General features: G+C 43.0%; 1 protein-coding gene across 1 annotated transcript in view; it reads left to right on the plus strand.

Moving 5' to 3' along the window:
* Positions 1 to 21,768, plus strand: part of LOC110526582 (carbohydrate sulfotransferase 8) — a 233,133-nt gene that overhangs the window by 35,155 nt on the left and 176,210 nt on the right. The window contains exon 2 of the mRNA XM_021607672.2: positions 15,175 to 15,380. Within this exon, the coding sequence (XP_021463347.1) occupies positions 15,206 to 15,380 (175 nt within the window). The 5' untranslated portion in view covers positions 15,175 to 15,205. The remainder of the gene's footprint in view (positions 1 to 15,174; positions 15,381 to 21,768) is intronic.

Raw genomic sequence — 21,768 nt, forward strand, 5'->3', positions numbered from 1 at the left:
AATCAACGATTGAGCTAATACTAAACATCACAGAGGTAATCTGGCTTGTCCGTGTTTTACAGATTTAATTAAGTCAAATGCAGATCTTGTCTCGTACCTGTATGTCCAGTATTTCATAGACTGACAGCTCCAACTACTGGCAAAGCTTGTCTGGTGTTCTAGCCATTAAAATTTGTTAAATATAGAATGTGTGTGGTGTAGCGCTATACTTCTCATACTGACAGCTCTCACTGCTAACAAAGCAGAGCTGAGCAGAGCACAGGTATTCTGCTTAACAGAGAAAGTACATCACCCTTTTTACATAACTTTCATTACAATTGAATGAAATGTTTTTGTGATTCAGAATATTGCAGTTGAATTTGAAACATAAGTTTTTCTATACACTGTCTGCCAAGTTTGATACTCATAATTGTTGTTTTCAGACTGCTGACTACTTGTGAGGGATGCGAGAGCCAAGAGAGAGCCATCTACTGTATTTTAGCCCAACAGTCAGACTCAGTTCGGAGAAACATCTATTTTAGCCCACCAGTCAGAATCAGTTCAGCCATTGTTTGTTTGTTTTTCCTCTCTGTTGGAGAGAGACTTTGTTGAGTTGACAGAGGTATTGATTTTGCAGCATGTCTCCCATCTGTCATGCTAATCCACATTAATGCTGGACTCCCAAGCAAAATATTGTCTGGTAAATCTGATGAAAGGTCACTTCTGCTTTATTTAAGACTGTAAATCATACTGTTTAAGGGGATGGTCATGGAAACCAGAGCTTTACAAATATCTCCCGTCGCAGTGGCTGCTGCCACCACACTGTTCATGTGTATGTTGATTTTACTTTTATGATGTGTAACTTTTCGGAAGGCTGAATAAAAGGTGCGTCTTTATAGGAACAATATCACTTATGGGGTGATACAGTACTACCAGCTAGTTCCCATGGTTGTTAATGGGTCCTTGGTAACATTAAGTATTAGAAATATACAATATCCTCTTGTTGAATATTCTAGAGCACTTGTAAGTTACACTCTAGGCACTCAGCTGTTGGAGAAGACTTGACGAGATATGTCTCCCAGTGGGCATTGGCGCTTGCGTGACAAGTTGTGTGCACTCAGAATTATATTGACTCACCCTGTCAACATACACCTTTCAAATTGTGCAGAGGGTCCAGCAAGAAGCCACACATCGAACTAATAACATGTCTGCCTCTCTGCACCTGCTCTTTCTCTGCCAATTGGAGGCTGGAAAATAAAAGCATTCTAGTGTTTTACTTTCAAAGTGTTGCTTTTGACTTGTTGACTACTATTCTATCTCTGTACCAAGCAAGCTGAAATAGAAAAGTACAGATAAATAACCTGACTTGAGATGTAGCACTGAAACTGGAATGGACTAGTCTTTTCCTGTGTCCTTCTCCAACTGTCCAACTGTATCAACACAACATGTAATTCTCCTCATTATATTTCATATAATTACATCAAAATTGGCTAAATCCACCCACGTGGATTTCAACTTGTGGAGGCCTCTTTTTGCCTGAATGGTTGGCAGCATGTGTATGGCAGACTATTTATTTGTTCTTAAGCAGAGAGACTTTTAGAAAGACCCTAGCTGGCAAACTAGCTTTTTTTAGTAAAGGACAGACTGTAACTTACACCATGGGCTAGCTAGAACACTGTGTTTTTAAAAGGTTGACACGGAAAGGCCGTGATGTGTGAGGCTAGCGTGAACTCTTGCTGGTCCGAATCCTGAAATACGCTTAATGCACTTAAAAACCAAACCAATCCACACAGGACTGCCCACAATTTTACCTGATGAAATGGTGCTGACCACAACAAATAGAATATACCAAAATAATATATAGACGATAAACAGAATATACAGAGAATATATAGAAAAATATATGATGGTCTGATGCTCACAGACTTGGTCAGTTGACACTACCCCCATGTCTAGGAGAGGCCTTTTTACATGTCTTGTCATGCTTGTCACTGAATGCAAAACAAACTCCATTCCCCACTGGGCACAGATGTCAATTCAACGTCGATTCTACTTTGGTTAAACGTCATTTCATTGAGATGACGTGGAAACAACGTTGATTCAACCGGCTTGTGCCCAGTGGGCCCTCATTTTGGATGGAAAATGTTACTTTGGGTATAGTGGAGCTACGATGTAATGTGTCTCCAGTATATACAGTGCTGTGAAAAGAATTTGCTCCCTTTCTGATTCGCTCAATTTTTGCATATTTTTGATATTGAATGTTATCTTGGTAAATATTTTCTTCTTCTTGAACTGCACTGTTGGTTAAGGGCTTGTAAGTAAGAATTTCATGGTAAAGTCTACACTTGTTGTATTCGGCGCATGTGGCAAATAAAGTTTGATTTGATTTGATCAGATCTTCAACCAAAACCTGTTAGATAAAGGGAACCTGAGTGAATAAATAACAAAAAAAATGGATACTTATTTGATTTATTTAATTAACAAAGTTATTCAACACGCAATACCCCTGTGTGAAAAAGTAATTGCTCCCTTATGCTCAATAACTGATTTTCCACCTTTAGCTGTAATGATTGCAACCAAATGCTTCCTGTAGTTGTTGATCAGTCTCTCACATCGCAGTGGAGGAATTGTGTCCCACTCGTATATTACGCTCATATTACACTCATGTAATTCATCCAAACCGACAAACCGGCAAAATTTGATGCAACATCAAACAAGGTGCTAGTATCTCTCAGGACTTCCTGGTTTTGGCCTTGCTTATTAATGAGGTTTAGATATAGCCCCTTTACAGCTAACGAAGGACACATATTTAGTGTAATATATGCTCAGCTTCCAAGGTCTTAGTCTGGGACACTGTGAAGTCCATGGAGAATAAGAGCACCTCCTCCCAGCTGCCCACTGCTCTGAGGCTAGGAAACATTGTCACTACCGATAAATCCACTATAATTGAGAATTTCAATAAGCATTTCTCTACGGCTGGCCATGCTTTCCACATGGCTACCCCTACCCCGGTCAACTGCCCGGCACCCTCCACAGCAACCCGCCAAAGCCCCCACCATTTCTCCTTTACCCAAATCCAGATAGCCGATGTTCTGAAAGAGCATCAAAATCTGGACCCCTACAAATCAGCCGGGCTAGACAATCTGGACCCTATCTTTCTAAAATTATCTGCCGATATAGTTGCAAACCCTATTACTATCCTATTCAACCTCTCTTTCGTATCGTCTGAGATTCCCAAAGATTGGAAAGCTGCCACGGTCATCCCCCTCTTCAAAGGAGGTGACACTCTAGACCCAAACTGCTACAGACCTATATCTATCCTACCCTGTCTTTGAAGATCTTTGAAAGCCAAGTTAACAAACAGATTACTGACCATTTCGAATCCCACCATACCTTCTCCGCTATGCAATCTGGTTTCAGAGCTGGTCATGGGTGCACCTCAGCCACGCTCAAGGTTCTAAACGACATCATAACTGACATCGATAAGAGACATTACTGTGCAGCTTTATTCATCGACCTGGCCAAGGCTTTCGACTCTGTCAATCACAACATTCTTATTGGCAGACTCGACAGCCTTGGTTTCTCAAATGATTGCCTCGCCTGGTTTACCAACTACTTCTCTGATAGAGTTCAGTGTGTCAAATGTTGTCTGGACCTCTGACAGTCTCTATGGGTGTGCCATAGGGTTCAATTCTCGGGCCGACTCTCTTTTCTGTATACATCAATGATGTTGCTCTTGCTGCTGGTGATTCTCTGATCCACCTCTATGCAGACGACACCATTCTGTATACTTCTGGCCCCTCCTTGGACACTGTGTTAACTAACCTCCAGGCGAGCTTCAATGCCATACAACTCTCCTTCCGTGGCCTCCAACTGCTCTTAAACGCAAGTAAAACTAAATGCATGCTTCTCATTCGATCGCTGCCCGCACCTGCTCGCCCGTCCAGCATCACTACTCTGGACGGCTCTGACTTAGAATACGTGGACAACTACAAATACCTGGGTGTCTGGTTAGACTGTAAACTCTCCTTCCATACTCACATTAAGCATCTTCAATACAAAATGTAATCTAGAATCAGCTTCCTATATCGCAACAAAGCATCCTTCACTCATGCTGCCAAACATACCCTCGTAAAACTGACCATCCTATCGATCCTCGACTTCGGTGATGTCATCTATAAAATAGCCTCTAACACTCTACTCAACAAACTGGATGCAGTCTATCACAGTGCCATCCGTTTTATCACCAAAGCCCCATACACTACCCACCATTGCGACCTGTACGCTCTCGATGGTTGGCCCTCGCTTCATACTCGTCGCCAAACCCACTGGCTACAGGTTATCTACAAGTCTCTGCTAGGTAAAGCTCCGCCTTATCTCAGCTCACTGGTCACCATAGCAGCACCCACTCGTAGCACGCGCTCCAGCAGGTATATCTCACTGGTCACCCCCAAAGCCAATTCCCCCTTTGGTCGTCTTTCCTTCCAGTTCTCTGCTGCCCATGACTGGAACGAATTGAAAAAATCTCTGAAGCTGGAGACTCACATCTCCCTCACTAGCTTTAAGCACCAGCTGTCAGAGCAGTTTACAGATCACTGCACCTGTACTTAGCCTATCTGTAAACAGCCCATCTATCTACCTACCTCATCCCCATACTGGTATGTATTTATTTTGCTCCTTTGCACCCCAGTATCTCTACCTGCATATTCATCTTCTGCCGATCTACCATTCCAGCGTTTAATTGCTATATTGTAATTACTTTGCCACCATGGCCTATTTATTTCCTTAACTTACCTCATTTGCACTCACTGTATATGGACTTTTTGTTTTCTTTTGCTCTACTGTATTATTGACTGTATGTTTTGTTTATTCCATGTGTAACTCTGTGTTGTTGTATGTGTCGAATTGCTACGCTTTATCTTGGCCAGGTCGCAGTTGCAAATGAGAACTTGTTCTCAACTAGCCTACCTGGTTAAATAAAGGTTAAATAAATAAATAAAATAGTCAGACTTTAGTGCAATATGAGTTTCTACAATCTATTATGATGTGGCTTCACATTACAGCATTATGTATTCACTTTAATATGGGTTGCTGATTGAATACAACTGTGAAGGAAAAGCAGCGTTCAATTGAATTAAACTGTCATTTGCATTATTGTGTTCGACACTGCAATTATTTGATTGAATGTGAAGAGCGTAATTCAGTAAAGGACAGTACAAAAGAGCACAGCTTAGGGGACTCCTCTGCATTAGGTGTCAGGTAGGTGATAGTTACACCTCTCCCTCCCTCTCTTTTTCTCTTTCTTCCTCTCTCTTTCTTTGCTCTCTCTCTCTCTCTCTCTCTCTCTCTCTCTCTCTCTCTTTCTCCTCTCTCTCTCTCTCTTACGTTCTCTCTCTATATGAACCTAACCTTTTGTATTTGAATTAGTATATTGAGTGAGCAGAAAGTCCAGGGACAATACGGACAATATGGCTAAAGCAGCTCCTGTTATGTTGTTAATGAGTTATTCTGTGTTATGTCAGACCTAATTTGTTAGAGTGGAAAGAAACAATTATTAGACCCACATCTCAAATCTGAGTACTAGAACAGTGGTAGGCCTATCTATCTCATGCATTCTAAAAGCACAGACAGTGAATGAATGAATTTGATCCTATTGATACCTTCATAAAGACTTTGCCAGAGCCTAATACTTAAACAACATTTTAGACAATTCCATGTTGCCTTTGGATCTCCATTCAACTTCCTGGTTTAGGTTTAACTAACTTTATTTTTCAAGGATTTAAAATGTTTCCTGCCTTGTCTGTCTGTAAAGCATTAAGCATTGATTAAAGGGGAGGGACGGGAGGTCAGTACAGACTCATCTCTATTGATCAGTATGTGTGTTTACCCATGCAGGCAAACAGACTTTTGTGGGGGTATACATTGGGCCCAGGAAGGCAAGGAACAACGGATTCAGGAACAGTTGAAGTTTGAATGTCAAATGAAGTCATTGTCAATTTGTTGTCGTATGGTTTGATGCAATTTACTACTAGTCTCTTTAACTCATCATCTACAGTGTAGATTCTACACACGAACAGTTATCATGATTGAGATACAACTGTTTGCTAAAGAACAGATGGCTATTATAGTTTTAAGGACCAACACTGCACCATTACTTGGTAACCACCTCCCTCAGTGACACCACCCTCAACACATCAACAGGTACGTTATGTACTGTCATGACTGTCCTGATCAGGTCAGGTTACAGGAGACCACAACCCTACAGATGATCTCTCAACCCCAACAGAGTAGGAGAGATCTAGGGGTCTGAAGATTCCTTTGTCCTCTCACTATGGAGAACCAGCCTCAGAACATTAAACATGAAATAAAGGGACTTTGGAACAATGGTTTCCGTCAGCCACAATGGTGGTCATGACGATAGATGGATTATGAAAATGTATGTCATTTTTGTTTTGTTATTAAAGGTTAATAGATTACGTTATTACGAAAACATTGTAACTTTAAGAGTTTTCCCAGTATATGTTTGATGTTTATACATTGTACGTTGTGTGGAAAATGTCCAAATCAAAGAGAATGTTTTAATAAAGATAGTTGTCTAAAATTAGATTTGAGTAAAATCTAGACCTTGCATCTTAATTGCCCTAAATGCAGTTACGCCCACTTCTGACCCGAGACATGTGAGTGAAGAATTAACATATCAGACTAAGTGACCCAAGCTGCAGCCAAGGTCTAAAAAGTCAACGAACCCAAAACACAACACAGCGTTGAAGACAAAATAAAAAATGTTTTATACACATGCTACGGATGAGTAGCTGTGTCTAAGCGGGTGAATTCAAGCCGGAACACCTGGTCTCTACTCCCCATCGAATCCTGATATCTACACTGTTTCCATTCCTACGCTGTGAGCTCTGAGCTACAGAGCTGGCTGTCCTCTGAAGATCCCTTTCAGAACAAGGGCGAGGAATCAGGCCACTAAGCCAAAAGGACACTGACATCGTGAAGACAACCAGGGACTTGTGCCGGAGAAGTGCGTCATTGAGAAGCCTAAACGAGAGCTTCCCATCTGAGACCTCCCACACGTAATTACATCATTATATTCTGACCCATAAGAGCGGCAGTTTGGGGCAAGGCTAGGGTTAAAATAAGCATAGCTGACAAATGCACCCAAATGTATATTTCTCTCGTGTACTTTCTCTTTATCTCTTTTAAATCCCCATTTTGGGTGACACGCGCCATAGTGTGTTGGCCAGTTATACTAAGTTATAATCAATAGTCTAGACTGTGTGTTGTGTATGTGCATCTTTTATCATCATTTTAGCTTTCTAGTAAATAAACACTCAACTAAGATTGGTGTGGTACGAACTCATTGGTGAGACCCGGGTCCATGCAGATTCCCGGATTATGCGACGTTCAGAATGGAGACTGTAGAGGAAACTGATTAATTAGCGACTGTTGTAAAATCGATATTCTGATATTCTTTGAATTAATTTGGGAAATAGAAACTCAATAAAATGAATTGTCCCATGGTGCCCCAGGTGAATGAGTTAATAATTGCTTGATTCATTTAATCACGCAATTAGAAACCTTTAATCATTCCAATGAGCAACAGTCGTCACATTAACTAATACAACGTCACGACAGTACTATCGTGGAACAAAAAAAGGAGATGTGAAAAGACTTTATGATGGTGAGCATTAAGATTTGCACCACCGGTAAAGACATTCTCCTGTCTCTATGGCTACATTATGCAACACATATCACAACATGAAATATCTCTTACCCTCGTACAAACAAACCAGACACCCAGCTTTGCTTTCCTTCTTTCATTTTATTCTTCTCACAAATGGAAATCCATACAGTAGCGCTTGGGGTTCAAATGACAAAATTATATGCCTACCTTTTATACCTCCGTTATATGAAAATGAGATGTTTATGTACCGTAGCCGAGAATGAGTCATAAGAAGTTCTCAACACACAAAGAGACCGCATTTGAAAGCCCACAGAGAGTGAATCAAGCATCTAGTTCTGTGCTGTGTACTGTGTTTATGCTATTACCTGGGAGGTTTGGATGACTTCCTGTGTAGGTAATAGGATGCATCCCAATGGTATCCTATTCCCTTTATAGTTCACTACTTTTAGATTTTCTCTGGATCAAAATGGGGCTTAGGTGGTAGGGGCGTGGTGGGGGCATGGCCATGGGGGTGGTCAATGGTGTGGTCACCAACCCAACATTTTAGAGGCCCTGTTGGTCTCAGTGACAAAATTGAGCAGTTCTAAAGCTAATTTCCTGCAATTCTACACATCTTGCCATGGCTGATGCTATCTGAGTGACTCAACATTATAACAAATTCAATGGGGGCCCCATGCCAGGACAAAACTACTCCTGAATGCATAATTAGTAGATTTTTTTATTCTCCCTGACTGTCTAGCTTTTATTTTGGTGATTGTTAGTAATTATTTAAAACAATATACATCTATTATCTTTTCTACATACTTTATATCTGATTTTAGTCATTTTAAGTTAACACTGAAAACATTAAATTATCCCAATTTTCAATTAAAATAATAATAATAATATTATTATTTGGCCTGAAAAAACACTAGGGCAACCCGCCCAAAACTTTTCTATGCAGATAAAACCCTGCTTTTGACCAGGGACCGCAGGGCTAGGGTTAAAAGTAGTGCACTATATAGGGGATCGAATGCCATGTGGGGCACACCCATACTGTACTGAGAAACCATTTACTCAACAAACTTCCCTCCATTTCCTCTTCGCTATTCTCCACTGCATCCCCATAATAATTCTAGGAATGTCTTTCATTGGAGACTTTCACAATACCAGCTGCAACTCCTTTGCCCTCTCTAGCCTCATGCTGTGGTACTCTTTAATGAGCTCCCAGTAGCTGGTCTGCTGGGTTTCAGGCTGCTTTAGCTGGAATATTACTCAAATGTGCTCATTAAATATAATTGTGCATTTTGCACAATATCGATACTGTATGTAAACCTAGATTAAGATTTTAACGAGATACTGTGTGTGTGTGTGTGTGTGTGTGTCATTTTTACGTGTTACATGTAGCACACTGTAGATGTTCTGCAGGTAGTCAGGAAATGGGCAAGTCATTATTATGAAGCCGAATATGAAGCTCTCTGGTCTGAACTTGTAATTCTATGTAACAGCATTGACAATAGTGCAGTGATTGGACACAATAACACCATGGATTTTCATTTATTGAATTAAGGATGTTAATGTCCAGACTCACATTAAGCATCTCCAATCCAAAATTAAATCTAGAATTCACTTCCTATTTCGCAACAAAGCCTCCTTCACTCATGTTGCCAAACATACCCTCGTAAAACTGACTATCCTACCGATATTTGACTTTGGTGATGTCATTTACAAAATAGCCTCCATCACTCTACTCAGCAACCTGGATGTAGTCTATCACAGTGCCATCCGTTTTATCACCAAATGTCACGTTCTGACCTTAGTTCCTTTTTTATGTCTTTGTGTTAGGTTGGTCAGGGTGTGAGTTGGGGTGGGTAGTCTATGTATTTGGCCTAGTATGGTTCTCAATCAGAGGCAGGTGTCGTTCGTTGTCTGTGATTGAGAATCATACTTAGGTAGCCTGTTTTCCCCATTTTGGTTGTGGGTGTTTTTTTTCTGTTTAGTGTCTGTTCACTTGGCAGAACTGTTTTGTTTTCTCTTCATTGTTATTTTGTGTAGTGTTCAGTTTTTTCTATTAAAATATGACAAACACTTACCACGCTGCATTTTGGTCCTCCTCTCCTTCCACCAACGAGAAGCATTACAGAATCACCCACCAAAGAAGGACCAAGCAGCGTGGTAACCAGGAGCAGAGGGCTCTGGACTCCTGGACATGGGAGGAGATAATGGACGGCAAGGGACCCTGGACACAGGCTGGGGAATATCGCCGCCCCAGGGAAGAACTGGAGGCAGCGAAAGCTGAGCGGCGGCGATATGAGGAGGTAGCACGGCAGTGCGACAGGCACGAGAGGCAGCCCAAACACGGGGAGTGTGGTCAGGTTGGAGACCTGAGCCCACTCCTCGTGCTTACCGAAAGCAGCGTTGTACTGGTCAGGCACTGTGTTATGCGGTGGTGCGCACAGTGTCACCAGTACGGGCTCATAGCCCAGAGCACTATAGGCCAGCCCCCCGCAAGTGCCATGCGAGAGTGGGCATCCAGCCAGGGTGTGTTGTGCCGGCTCAGCGTGTCTGGTCTCCGGTACGCCGTTTCGGCCCAGGGTATCCTGCGCCGGCTCTGCATGCTGTGTCCAGGGCGCTGGGAGGGTGCAGTGCGTCCTATGCCTGCGCTCCGCCTATGCCGGGCGAATGTGGGCATTGAGCCTAAGGGAGAGGTGCGAGTAGTATGCACCAGATCTCCAGTGCTCACCCACAGCTCAGTTCAACCTGTGCCTGCACTCTGGATGGTCCGGGCTAAGTTGTTATATTTCTATGTGTTTGGCCTAGTATGGTTCTCAATCAGAGGCAGGTGTTGTTCGTTGTCTGTGATTGAGAATCATACTTAGGTAGCCTGTTTTCCCCATTTTGGCTGTGGGTGTTTATTTTCTGTTTAGTGTCTGTTCACCTGGCAGAACTGTCTTGTTTTCTCTTCGTTGTTATTTTGTGTAGTGTTCAGTTTTTTCTATTAAAATATGACGAACACTTACCACGCTACATTTTGGTCCTCCTCACCTTCCACCAACGAGAAGCTTTACACCAAAGCCCCATATATCACCCACCATAGCGACCTGTATGCTCTTGTTGGCTGGCCCTCACTACATATTCGTCACCAAACACACTGGCTCCAGGTCATCTATAAGTCTATGCTAGGTAAAGCCCCGCCTTATCTCAGCTCACTGGTCACCATAGCAACACCCACCCATAGTACACTCTCCAGCAGGTATATTTCACTGGTCACCCCCAAAGCCAACACTTCATTTGGCTGCCTTTCCTTCCAGTTCTCTGCTGCCAATGACTGGAACTAATTGCAAAAATCACTGAAGCTGGAGTCTTATATCTCCCACTCTAACTTTAAGCATCAGCTGTCAAAGTAGCGTACCGATCACTGTACCTGTACAGCCAATCTGTAAATAGCACACCCAACTACCTCATCCCCATATTGTTACTTATCCTCTTGCTCTTTTGCACCCCAGTATCTCTACTTGCACATCATCATCTGCACATCTATCACTCCAGTGTTAATGCTAAATTGTAATTATTTTTGCCTCTATGGCCTATTTATTGCCTTACCTCACTACTCTACTACATTTGCACACACTGTTCATAGATTTTTATATTGTGTTATTGACTGTACGTTTGTTTATCCCTATCCAAACTCTGTGTTGTTGTTTTTGTCGCACTGCTTTGCTTTATCTTGGCCAGGTGGCAGTTGTAAATGAGAACTTGTTCTCAACTGGCCTACCTGGTTAAATAAAGGTGAAATACAATAAAAATACATTTAAAAAAGCATTCATTAAGTCAAAGCCAAAGCTTCATATAGCAGTGTAGCTAGGACATTGGCACTCTCAGCCATGCTGTGTAATATATTCTGTCTTTTCACACCTGAACTTGGGAACACTACTGCAGGGGCTGTCTGTATATTAATAGCCTACCTGTGACTTCATCTGTAGCATTTGCTGTTATGCACCATAGAGAGAATAGCTACTCTAAAGGTGTTTGGGTGTTATGTGTGAGGGTGTTTGAGCATGTCTGTTTGCGTCTGAGCCGTCATCAGCCCTTTGTCTGAGTGTGTCTGGGTGTACGTGTCCCCTGCAGAGCCAGCCACTGGCAGCCAGGTCACCGTCACAGGGGGCAGGGGAATGTGTGAGGTGGCTGGGGGCCGCTGCCGGCTGAGGTGTGGGGCTGACTGGGCTGACTGTATGTTAGATGGGGGAAGTGTGGGATGTACGTATGTCAGCGACATGAACAGAAAGAGAGCGAGACATTGCCACTATCATACTGTAGCCAATTGGATAACCGGAACAAAGGAGTGTAGAAAACAGACCTATACTTCAGCTGTGCTTGATTGAACTTGCCGAGCACAATGGAAACAACATAATTGTCCCAAAAGTGCAAATCTTGCCCACCTGGTGCCCCAGGCCGCCTCAGTCAGTTGCTCAGATTATTTGAAACAAAACAAATACCATCTGAACCCTGGTCTTTTCTACATAACAGAATAGCAGTCATTGTGGTGGCTCATCTAATTTCTGATGGGTAATCTCCATCACAGCAGCAGAACGGATTACCCTGACCACAGATCAGCCAGCTGCCATAAATAAGGACAATTAGCTCTGCAGTGAACATGATTTTGCCTCCCATTTTACCCCTGTCAAACCCTGGGCTCAGGTAGTAATTGAATAGTGAATGGAATAGGCCACAAACTGAATCTTTCTTTGTCTCTTTGTTATGGAGCCAATCGTTTAATTCTGACCATAAATAGTTTCTGGGCCACCTGTTTTTTTTCCAACAAGATCATTATTGCCAAGGGAAATTAGATATGCAGTAAATTATACAAAACAGAACAGAATACAAGTTTGTCATTGGAAGCTGTGCAACATTCAGTCCACATATAGTTTTTGTGTGTATGTTTTTCCTGTAATCATACTTTAAAAGATCACAGTGCATACTAAATACTAATAGCTATATCCCATAAATGGGAATTGTGAATATGGTAGAAAAATTAAACATTATTATCAGAATACATTTTACAAACATCCTTGTGTGTTTGCTTAATGAATTCAGCAGATAGATACATACACTTCCCAGCGTGTGATCCAGTTGATCAGAGGGCGTGTTCCCAGCAAAACAATAGATGCATCTCCGCTGCAGATGCAGAAGAATGAGATATGTCCCTGACTGATTGTACTGGCTGATTTATCCATGACTGAAGGCCAGCCAAGTGGTTTGATATCTGATTGTACTGGCTGATTTATCCATGACTGAAGGCCAGCCAAGTGGTTTGATATCTGATTGTACTGGCTGATTTATCCATGACTGAAGGCCAGCCAAGTGGTTTGATATCTGATTGTACTGGCTGATTTATCCATGACTGAAGGCCAGCCAAGTGGTTTGATATCTGATTGTACTGGCTGATTTATCCATGACTGAAGGCCAGCCAAGTGGTTTGATATCTGATTGTACTGGCTGATTTATCCATGACTGAAGGCCAGCCAAGTGGTTTGATATCTGATTGTACTGGCTGATTTATCCATGACTGAAGGCCAGCCAAGTGGTTTGATATCTGATTGTACTGGCTGATTTATCCATGACTGAAGGCCAGCCAAGTGGTTTGATATCTGATTGTACTGGCTGATTTATCCATGACTGAAGGCCAGCCAAGTGGTTTGATATCTGATTGTACTGGCTGATTTATCCATGACTGAAGGCCAGCCAAGTGGTTTGATATCTGATTGTACTGGCTGATTTATCCATGACTGAAGGCCAGCCAAGTGGTTTGATATCTGATTGTACTGGCTGATTTATCCATGACTGAAGGCCAGCCAAGTGGTTTGATATCTGATTGTACTGGCTGATTTATCCATGACTGAAGGCCAGCCAAAGTGGTTTGATATCTGATTGTACTGGCTGATTTATCCATGACTGAAGGCCAGCCAAATTGGTTTGATATCTGATTGTACTGGCTGATTTATCCATGACTGAAGGCCAGCCAAAGTGGTTTGATATCTGATTGTACTGGCTGATTTATCCATGACTGAAGGCCAGCCAAAGTGGTTTGATACTTGATTGACTGCTATTGGTCTCCAAGGTTATGGCATCAATTAACTCATACAGGCTGATTAATTGTTTCTTATTTTCAATTATATGTGTTAGTTATTTATATTTTTCTAGTCTCATTCTGTATATTTATAGACGCCGTTGATGACTCTCTATTCACCAGTATCTAGTTAACTTGTTACCTCCTTTTTATGTTGAGCACTTTGCACTTTTACCTTTTTGGATTCTTTCGAGCATTGATTACATAAAGTACATTTTTGCATCTCCGTCGCCTTGGTTTTTTCCTTTTTATGGTTTGAGTGTGAGATCCCATTGAAATCTTTAGATGCTTTTTCTCTCGTGCACAGGCCACTATTCATTATAGCCTGAGCACAGACCCTCATACTGGCTCACTGACTCATGAAAAACATGGCTTCTAGATTTCATGTCAAGTTGTCCACAGTTTAACACATTTAGGACATGTGTTGTTTTACAAACAGACTTCAAAGAGCCTATGTTTATCATTAATACTGCACAGTATGTCTTTTAAGTAGTTCCTGCTTATAAAATGTAACATCTCATTAATCTTGTGTGGTAGGCTGTTAGCAGTACAAAGAGAATATGTTTCTATAGTTGTCACTCAGTAAGGTGAACACATTTTGTATTAATCCAATGAGAAGAAAACTGTTTGTTACACGGAGTGGAACAGGGAAACCCAAGAGCAGACTCAGACGAGGACACTGGGATGAAGTAACCAAGGTATTTATTGAAACACAGGGGGAAGATGAAGTGCAGGCCAGGGGAAGCTCGGGCGGGTTGCAGGAAACCAGGTGCGGCGGCTGAGGCTGGAGCGAGAGGGGTTGGGACAGGGTAAGCAGGTCCGGAGGGGAATCCAAGGGAGTAGTAGAGTGGGGAATCCAGGGCAGAGTAGCAGGATAAGGAGACGTGGGACTGGAGACAGGTACCAGAGTCAGAGCGGGCAGAACTGTAGCAGAGAGGAAAACCGTGTCAGCCAAGGAAAACAGGCACAACAGGATCGAAATAGTAACAAACGGCTAGAAACATAGACTGACTGAGCAGAGATTACGATTTGGCAGTGTAGAAGTGGCAGGACTGAATATTTGTATTTGTCTTGATTATGGAACAGGTTGCAGCTGGTGGGGACTGCTCTGACTCCAGCACACCTGTCTCCGCCCACACAATCACACACACACACAGAGAGAGGGAGAGGGAGAGAGCACTGTGGGAGTGGCGGCAAGTCAAGGAGACACAGGATGAGCAGTAGAGGGCGTGTCAGGCGCAGATGTAACACTGTTGAAGAACCATGATTAGCCTACCTATATTAATGTAATTATAACCCATTTAACCCTATGTCATGTCATGCTATGTCCTGTATTGTGCTGCTATATCTTATGTCCTGTCCTGTCTGGGCTGACTCTGTCCCTGTTCTCTCTCCCCAGGCAGCAGTCTGAGCTGAGGCAGGATAGCAGGATGCTGTGGGTGGAGTGTAGGATAGTGGACGCCCTGCGTGGGAGAAGACGGATGAGGGCCACGGCCGTCAAGCTGCCCTGCTCCTTCTGGTTCCTTCTGCTGTTCGGGGCTGGAGGCCTTGTCCTCTTCATACACCTCCAGGACCTCTCAGAGATGGTCCAGCAACAGGCTCCAGGTCAGTGGGAGAGAGATTCTACCCTATTCTACAGTCAGTTTCTACTGACCTGAAACTGGAATGGGTTGATACTATCATCAGTACTATATGTTGTGAAAGAAGCGTGACACACATACAAATAAACCCATATACATCTGTTCACATGCATGTACACATGTACTATATATACTGTTATTGTCAACCTGCTCCTCTACTGGATTAACGTTTGATAAGAACCGTACCAAGTTTGCATACTGAAAAGATGAAGTAATTGGTTATGAGTTATCATGAGACAATGCCAGGATGTCAACCGTAAATGATGGTGATATCCTTGGTGGTGCACTGTGAGTGGTGATTGGTGATATCCTTGATGTTGCACTGAGTGGTGATTGGTGATATCCTGTGAGTGGTGATATCCTTAGTGGTGTACTGTGAGGGCACCAGTGGTGAACACCTTCTACAGCACCACAGGCCTGAGCCACATACTGAGAGATGGAGAGAGAGAGATGGGGAGAGAGAGCTGGGGAGATAGGGCTAGGATCTAGATGGGAGGGAGGGGGAGAGAGAGAGAGACTACACAGAGAGAGATGGAGAGATGGGGGAGGCTCTATGCACGGCTGTGTGTGGGTCTATCATGTGTCACCTGTGCTGTGTGTCATCATCAGTATCAGACAGGATGAGTGCTGTGTCAGCCTCTCTATCAATAAGAGGTACTTACGGAGAGTGAGAACTCTCCTGGCTCTAATATTCCACTGATTGTCAGATGCTCGTGCGGGTCATATCACACGCACGCACGCACGCACGCACGCACGCACACACACACACACACAGCCGAGTGATGAGTGTGTCTAACCTAGCAACTGCAGTGCTAGTGGGCCACGCACACTGTAGAAATGGCAAGGAGTTTTGGCTTGTCTATTCAGAAGGAGCACGATGCCAAGTTCAATGTCATGGAGACAAGATAGTGGCATGTCCTTTTTTTATTGAGGATTTTATGTCTATGAGGGATGGTCCTTTGAAGCTCAGTTGGTAGAGCATGGTGCTTGTAACCTAGAGTAGTGGGTTCAAATCCCAGGTCCATACATATGTAACATTTATGCACGCGTGACTGTAAGTTGCTTTGGATAAAAGTGTCGGCATATATTATATTATTACGATAAGCACTTAATGAATTTGAAGTATTTAAACTGCTGACATACTGTACAGTAATTGTACTGTACGAGTATCCATTTTCACAGCAAAAGCAAGCATGCACGCACTATCCAGGCACTGATTTAATTAGAAACAAACAATTCTAATTTCACAAATGATGTATGACTTATGAAGTGTTACAATGAACATTCAGTGACTTCAGTATAGCTTTCACCGCTGGAAAGATAATGCTGAACGGTATCTATGCCTTAAGTTACGATGCCTCACTTCCGCCAGAAGCTCATCTCTAATAGTGTTGGGTTTTTAATACATTGGATGTCAGCTTCTATCTATCTTCCTCTCTCCACTGCTCATCCTCTTTGTCTGGCTGTGGAGTACAGTCACAGTCAGTGGAGTGCTTTGGTCCCCCATAGTTAAGATAACACTCACAATAGCCGAACAGGAACCAGCAGTTTAACAGGCTGGGCAACAGTCTCTCCTGATCTCCACAGTAACTGTTTAAGGGACAATCGAGGGGAAGCCCACTAGCTACCAATCTCCTGGGGAAAAGACATGGCTCAAAGTCCTAGGCGCCAGCTGAGATAAATTGCTAACACACATTTTGACCAGTGAGCGTTTTTCCAACACTTAAGGCCTTGTTGTCACAGTGTGGGCCAACGGCTGAGAGGAAGGTCTAGTTGTATGGTGGTGTTCCAGTAAAGGTACGTGTCTTCACTCAAACACCAATAACACATTATTGCCATCTCATTGGAACAAACCCTATGGCAAAGCAAAGTCTTTCTTCATTGGAAAAAAGGACAAGGGCCCGTTGAGTGGACTGGTACAGTATTACACAACTCCACTGAGGGTCGTGACTAGGTCACCCACTATTCTCTTGTTCCAGTTATAGTATAATTACATAGCAGTAATCCATTTCTTATCCCATTTCCCTTCTGATAATCATTGCATGGAAGAGAGCATGTTAGCTCGACTCGGTTACAGTAGCTAATCTATAGAGATGCTCTGTTTACTGCTGTGCTATGCATTGAATGGCACAAATTGAACAAAGGCACAGTGATGAGTTTGCCAGTTATTGTCTAATTGCACTCTTACCATGCAAAGAAAATCCTACCCAACGTCCTTGACATCTTTACTGATCCATGGCTTGGCATCCGCAGTGAGGAGTCGTGGTTGAAAAGCCATCTGCTTGGGGTGAAGACGATAATGTCACTGTCTTTTTTATATGCAGCATGTCGCCAGGCAGTCAAAGAACACTTCACACACCACTGATGAGATGACATGGAGAACGAAAAATATGTACTAAGGTACGAGAGCCTGTGTGTGTGTGTGTGTGCGTGTGTGCATGCGTGCGTGCGTGCGTTTTTCCTTAGATGTAGCCAGGTCTCGTTGCTGAAATATAAAACCTTTCTCTATATCAGTGGTATTCAAAGTCAGGGGCGGGGAACGGCAGTGGGGTCGCCCAATTTTTTTGTTGAAATAAAGATATACAGTATGTACAACTACCCTTTCATCTGGTCCACAACAACCCTCCCTCCATCCCCCCATCCATGCCTCCCCCCATCTCTCCATCAATCCCTCTTCACATGGGGATCGCAAGGAACAGTGCATGTTGTTTCAAGCTGGAAGGTAGAATTTGATCTCTCCCCACCAGAGGTCCAGTAATCCTTTAAGCCGTTCTGTTTGCAGAGTCTAATTTAGCCGTCTCTTAATGTAATTAAATTGTGCTGATGACCTGGCGTGGAGGGAGGGGCTGAGCAGCAATATTTCCATGCAAATCACTCCAATGAATGTTTGTGGAAAGATAATATATTATTTGACCTTATTATTTCCTCTCCATCCTTTGCCTGTCCACCACATAAAGCTCCCTTTACAAAAACTACTTGTGCAGACCTGGCACCATCCACTCTCACTCCACTCCACTCCATCCCACCCAGTTCAGTGCATTTGAAATTAATTATTGGCAAAGCTACATCACTCAGTCATTTTACCTTAAGTGCCATGGTACCCTGACCTTTGACATAGTAGAGAAACCCTGTCTCTGGGGATTTGGTGAGAAAACATAACTTCATTGAAACAGTGAAACCATACAGTACAATAAGAGTTTTCTGCTGGTCGGTTTTGTCTCTGGATCACATGACGATCTGGATGGTTATCTGGAGAGTGTCATGGCAACCTGTGCTCATGCCAAGCAGTAGACGTTACAGATCTCCATTCTCCTCTGTACACCTCAGCCACTGAGGAGGGATAGCCTATTATGGTCTGGCAGAACACACTGAAACCTGAACCATCCAAGTGGCCTTGATAGCTGAAACTCTGAAACCCTGGATACAGTACCTTTGCGTAGGTAGGTATTTAGTAGGTAGGTATTCGTCTAGGTACTCAGTAGGTATTGTAGGTATTCATTGCCCACATTGCCAACTCAGTCTGCTAACCTACTAGGGTATCACAATTTCTCCGTGGCAACGCCAAGGTCATGTGGTGTTCTATTAACATCAGTCCCCTGTGGTCATGTTCTGGGCTCTCTGGTCTGGACATAATCTGTTTTCCAAAGCCATCTGATCCCACAACCAATGCTGCCAATATGTTTCCAAATTGATTTTTTTCTCCACTTTCTTCCAGTACAGTGAATGGCTCATGTCCAGAAAAATACAATGTTAACCCTACAGCAATTAATGCTATACTATTACTCTACCAAAAGACTAAAAGCCATTTACTGTACTTTAATATGCAAGAGAGGCATATAATTATTTGGCTTTTGCCAGTTGTGTTTTTACTGCACAGACTTTAGAGAATGCTCTCTGAGTGTTGGAAAATATAGTCAGTGTGAGACACAGCCACAAATCATATTAGTGCAGCACTGAGTCCTGCGCGAGCGATACATCTCCCCTGAACCATTCCTCAGTCCTGGACATAAAACACTTCAAAACAGCTGATCTGGTGCTATCCAGTAAGCCATGAAATACAGAATGTAGCCCAGATCAGAAAGCATCCACATGAGACAGAGGAAGCTAAATTTACCAGTGGAGAGGGAAACAAAAAAAGTAGATGCTCTGATCTTTCCCTTTCAACTGTAGTGCAAAGGTCAAGATGCATCTTTTGAGCCTCCCACTAGCACAGACATGGGCAGCTGGCAGCATGCCAGTTTTGAAGGCCCTCAGATCAATAATTAAAAAATATATCATATTTTTGAGGGTAACGCAGTCAGGGTCTCAACGAGTTAAAATAGTAGAATACGCAAGGTGCAATTTCAAAATATGGTTGTGCATAAGCAGTTTTTCTCTTGTTATGTCAGTCACTGACAGTCACTTAATTATCCCACGTCAGCAAAAATGTTGTAGATTGTTAGCTGACAGATGAGAGCAGCGATGAGCTGTGCTAGTGGGGGGTGTACGCCCACACGCTGGGCTGTGTTCAAAAACTCCAAAAGGATTGAGAACAGGATGTGGGTTGAGCACCAGGTAGATCCAACAGAGAAGTGGCTTTTTGAAAAGTCTTTAAAGGCTGCTATTGGAGCCTGTGCCGCTCAACATAACCAATCTGCCACATGCTGTGTCACTCTAACCCCACAGCCAAGGGTGGGCTGTACTGTACACTGTCCTGCTGCAGCATAGAGAGAACTCCTTCAGTGACCAAAGCCTCAAACACACAGATTTGAGCAGAAATCTCACGGAGGCCATTGTTCGAGAACTTTTTTCAGAGCATCCTGGTGCATTTACTGTTTACAAACTTGGCATTGCAGTTGTGGAGGCCTTGGACAGAAGTTAATACCATATAACTCAGAGTTTTTACTCGATTAAAATACAGTCACTCACAATTGATCTACCTTCATCCACTGCAGTGCAAATTCAATGCAGAGCTTTTTGGGAGGGAGAGAAGGAGATATTTGGCGTTTCCACTGCAGCACAAACATAATTATGAGATCATGTTTTTGGGGTAATTAGAATTAACAGGTGAGCTGGCTGAGCCACAGACGACAGACCGACAGACAGACATACAGAGTCTAGCCCCCGCATTCGTTGATTAAAGACAGCACTCTGCCACTCAAAACGACAAGGCCCTGGCCATCAGTGTCCCTAGTCATTCCCTTATCTGTCTGACAGTAATCCTCCGTTTCCTCTCCTCTGCTCTCCATCCCGAGAAAGAGACAGTCTCTCTCCTCTCGTCATGGAAGCACCAAATAATCAGGATGGGATTGGTTATCAAAGGCCTGGTAATGAGCAGCAACATGAATATACATGTCTAATATTGGAGCCAAACCAGCCATCCATTCCCAGCACTCCCTCTCCCTAACCAACTGAAGAACATCCCTTTTTCCCCACCACCAAACCAACAGCAGAATAAAAGAACGATTTCAAAAAGAATACTTATTTTTTTCAGTACAATTTCCCTTATGTTTTGTGTTTTTTTTGCATGAGAGTTTGATTAAAAAGTAATCAAAGGTAGAACAGCAGGTAAATTAGGACTGGGAAGCGGTAGGTAGGTATAGGTTCTGACAGTCACAAGGAAGGCACCACACAGAGCAGACTTAATAAGTACTGGAAGGGAGTGCCTGAGTTGCGTAACAACCATGATTTTTCCTCAGACGGGACTGTCTTCTTCTTATGAGGTTGTTGTTCTCCTCAAAGTTTAATTGCTGTCAGAAAGCTTGTCCTCAGGAGGCTCACCGCGAGAACACTTGTCTTTACCACTGCGAAGTCTTCATAGTTTCTCGTAGTCAGCCAGCATCTCCCAGCAGGCTGGAGACAGGCTGTGAAAACCAGTCACAGACACAGAGACAGGTAAGAAGGGCATTCATGGCATCAAAATGAACATAACAATCGAGATACCAATTAGGATCTGGCTAAGAATACTTGAATCCGTTATAGAACCCATTGCCCTTTATGGTTGTGAGGTCTGGGGTCCGCTCACCAACCAAGAATTCACAAAATGGGCCAAATACCAAATTGAGACTCTGCATGCAGAATTCTGCCCAAATATCCTCGGTGTATAACGTAGAACTCCAAATAATGCATATAGAGCAGAATTAGGCCGATACCCGCTAATTATCAAAATCCAGAAAAGAGACGTTAAATTCTACAACCACCTAAAAGGAAGAGATTACCAAACCTTCCATAACAAAGCCATCACCTACAGAGAGATGAACCTGTAAAAGAGTCCCCTAAGCAAGCTGGTCCTGGGGCTCTGTTCACAAACACAAACACACCCCACAGAACCCCAGGACAGCAACACAATTAGACCCAACCAAATCATGAGAAAA

Source organism: Oncorhynchus mykiss, chromosome 6 (genome assembly GCF_013265735.2).
Source record: "Oncorhynchus mykiss isolate Arlee chromosome 6, USDA_OmykA_1.1, whole genome shotgun sequence".
NCBI lineage: Eukaryota > Metazoa > Chordata > Actinopteri > Salmoniformes > Salmonidae > Oncorhynchus > Oncorhynchus mykiss.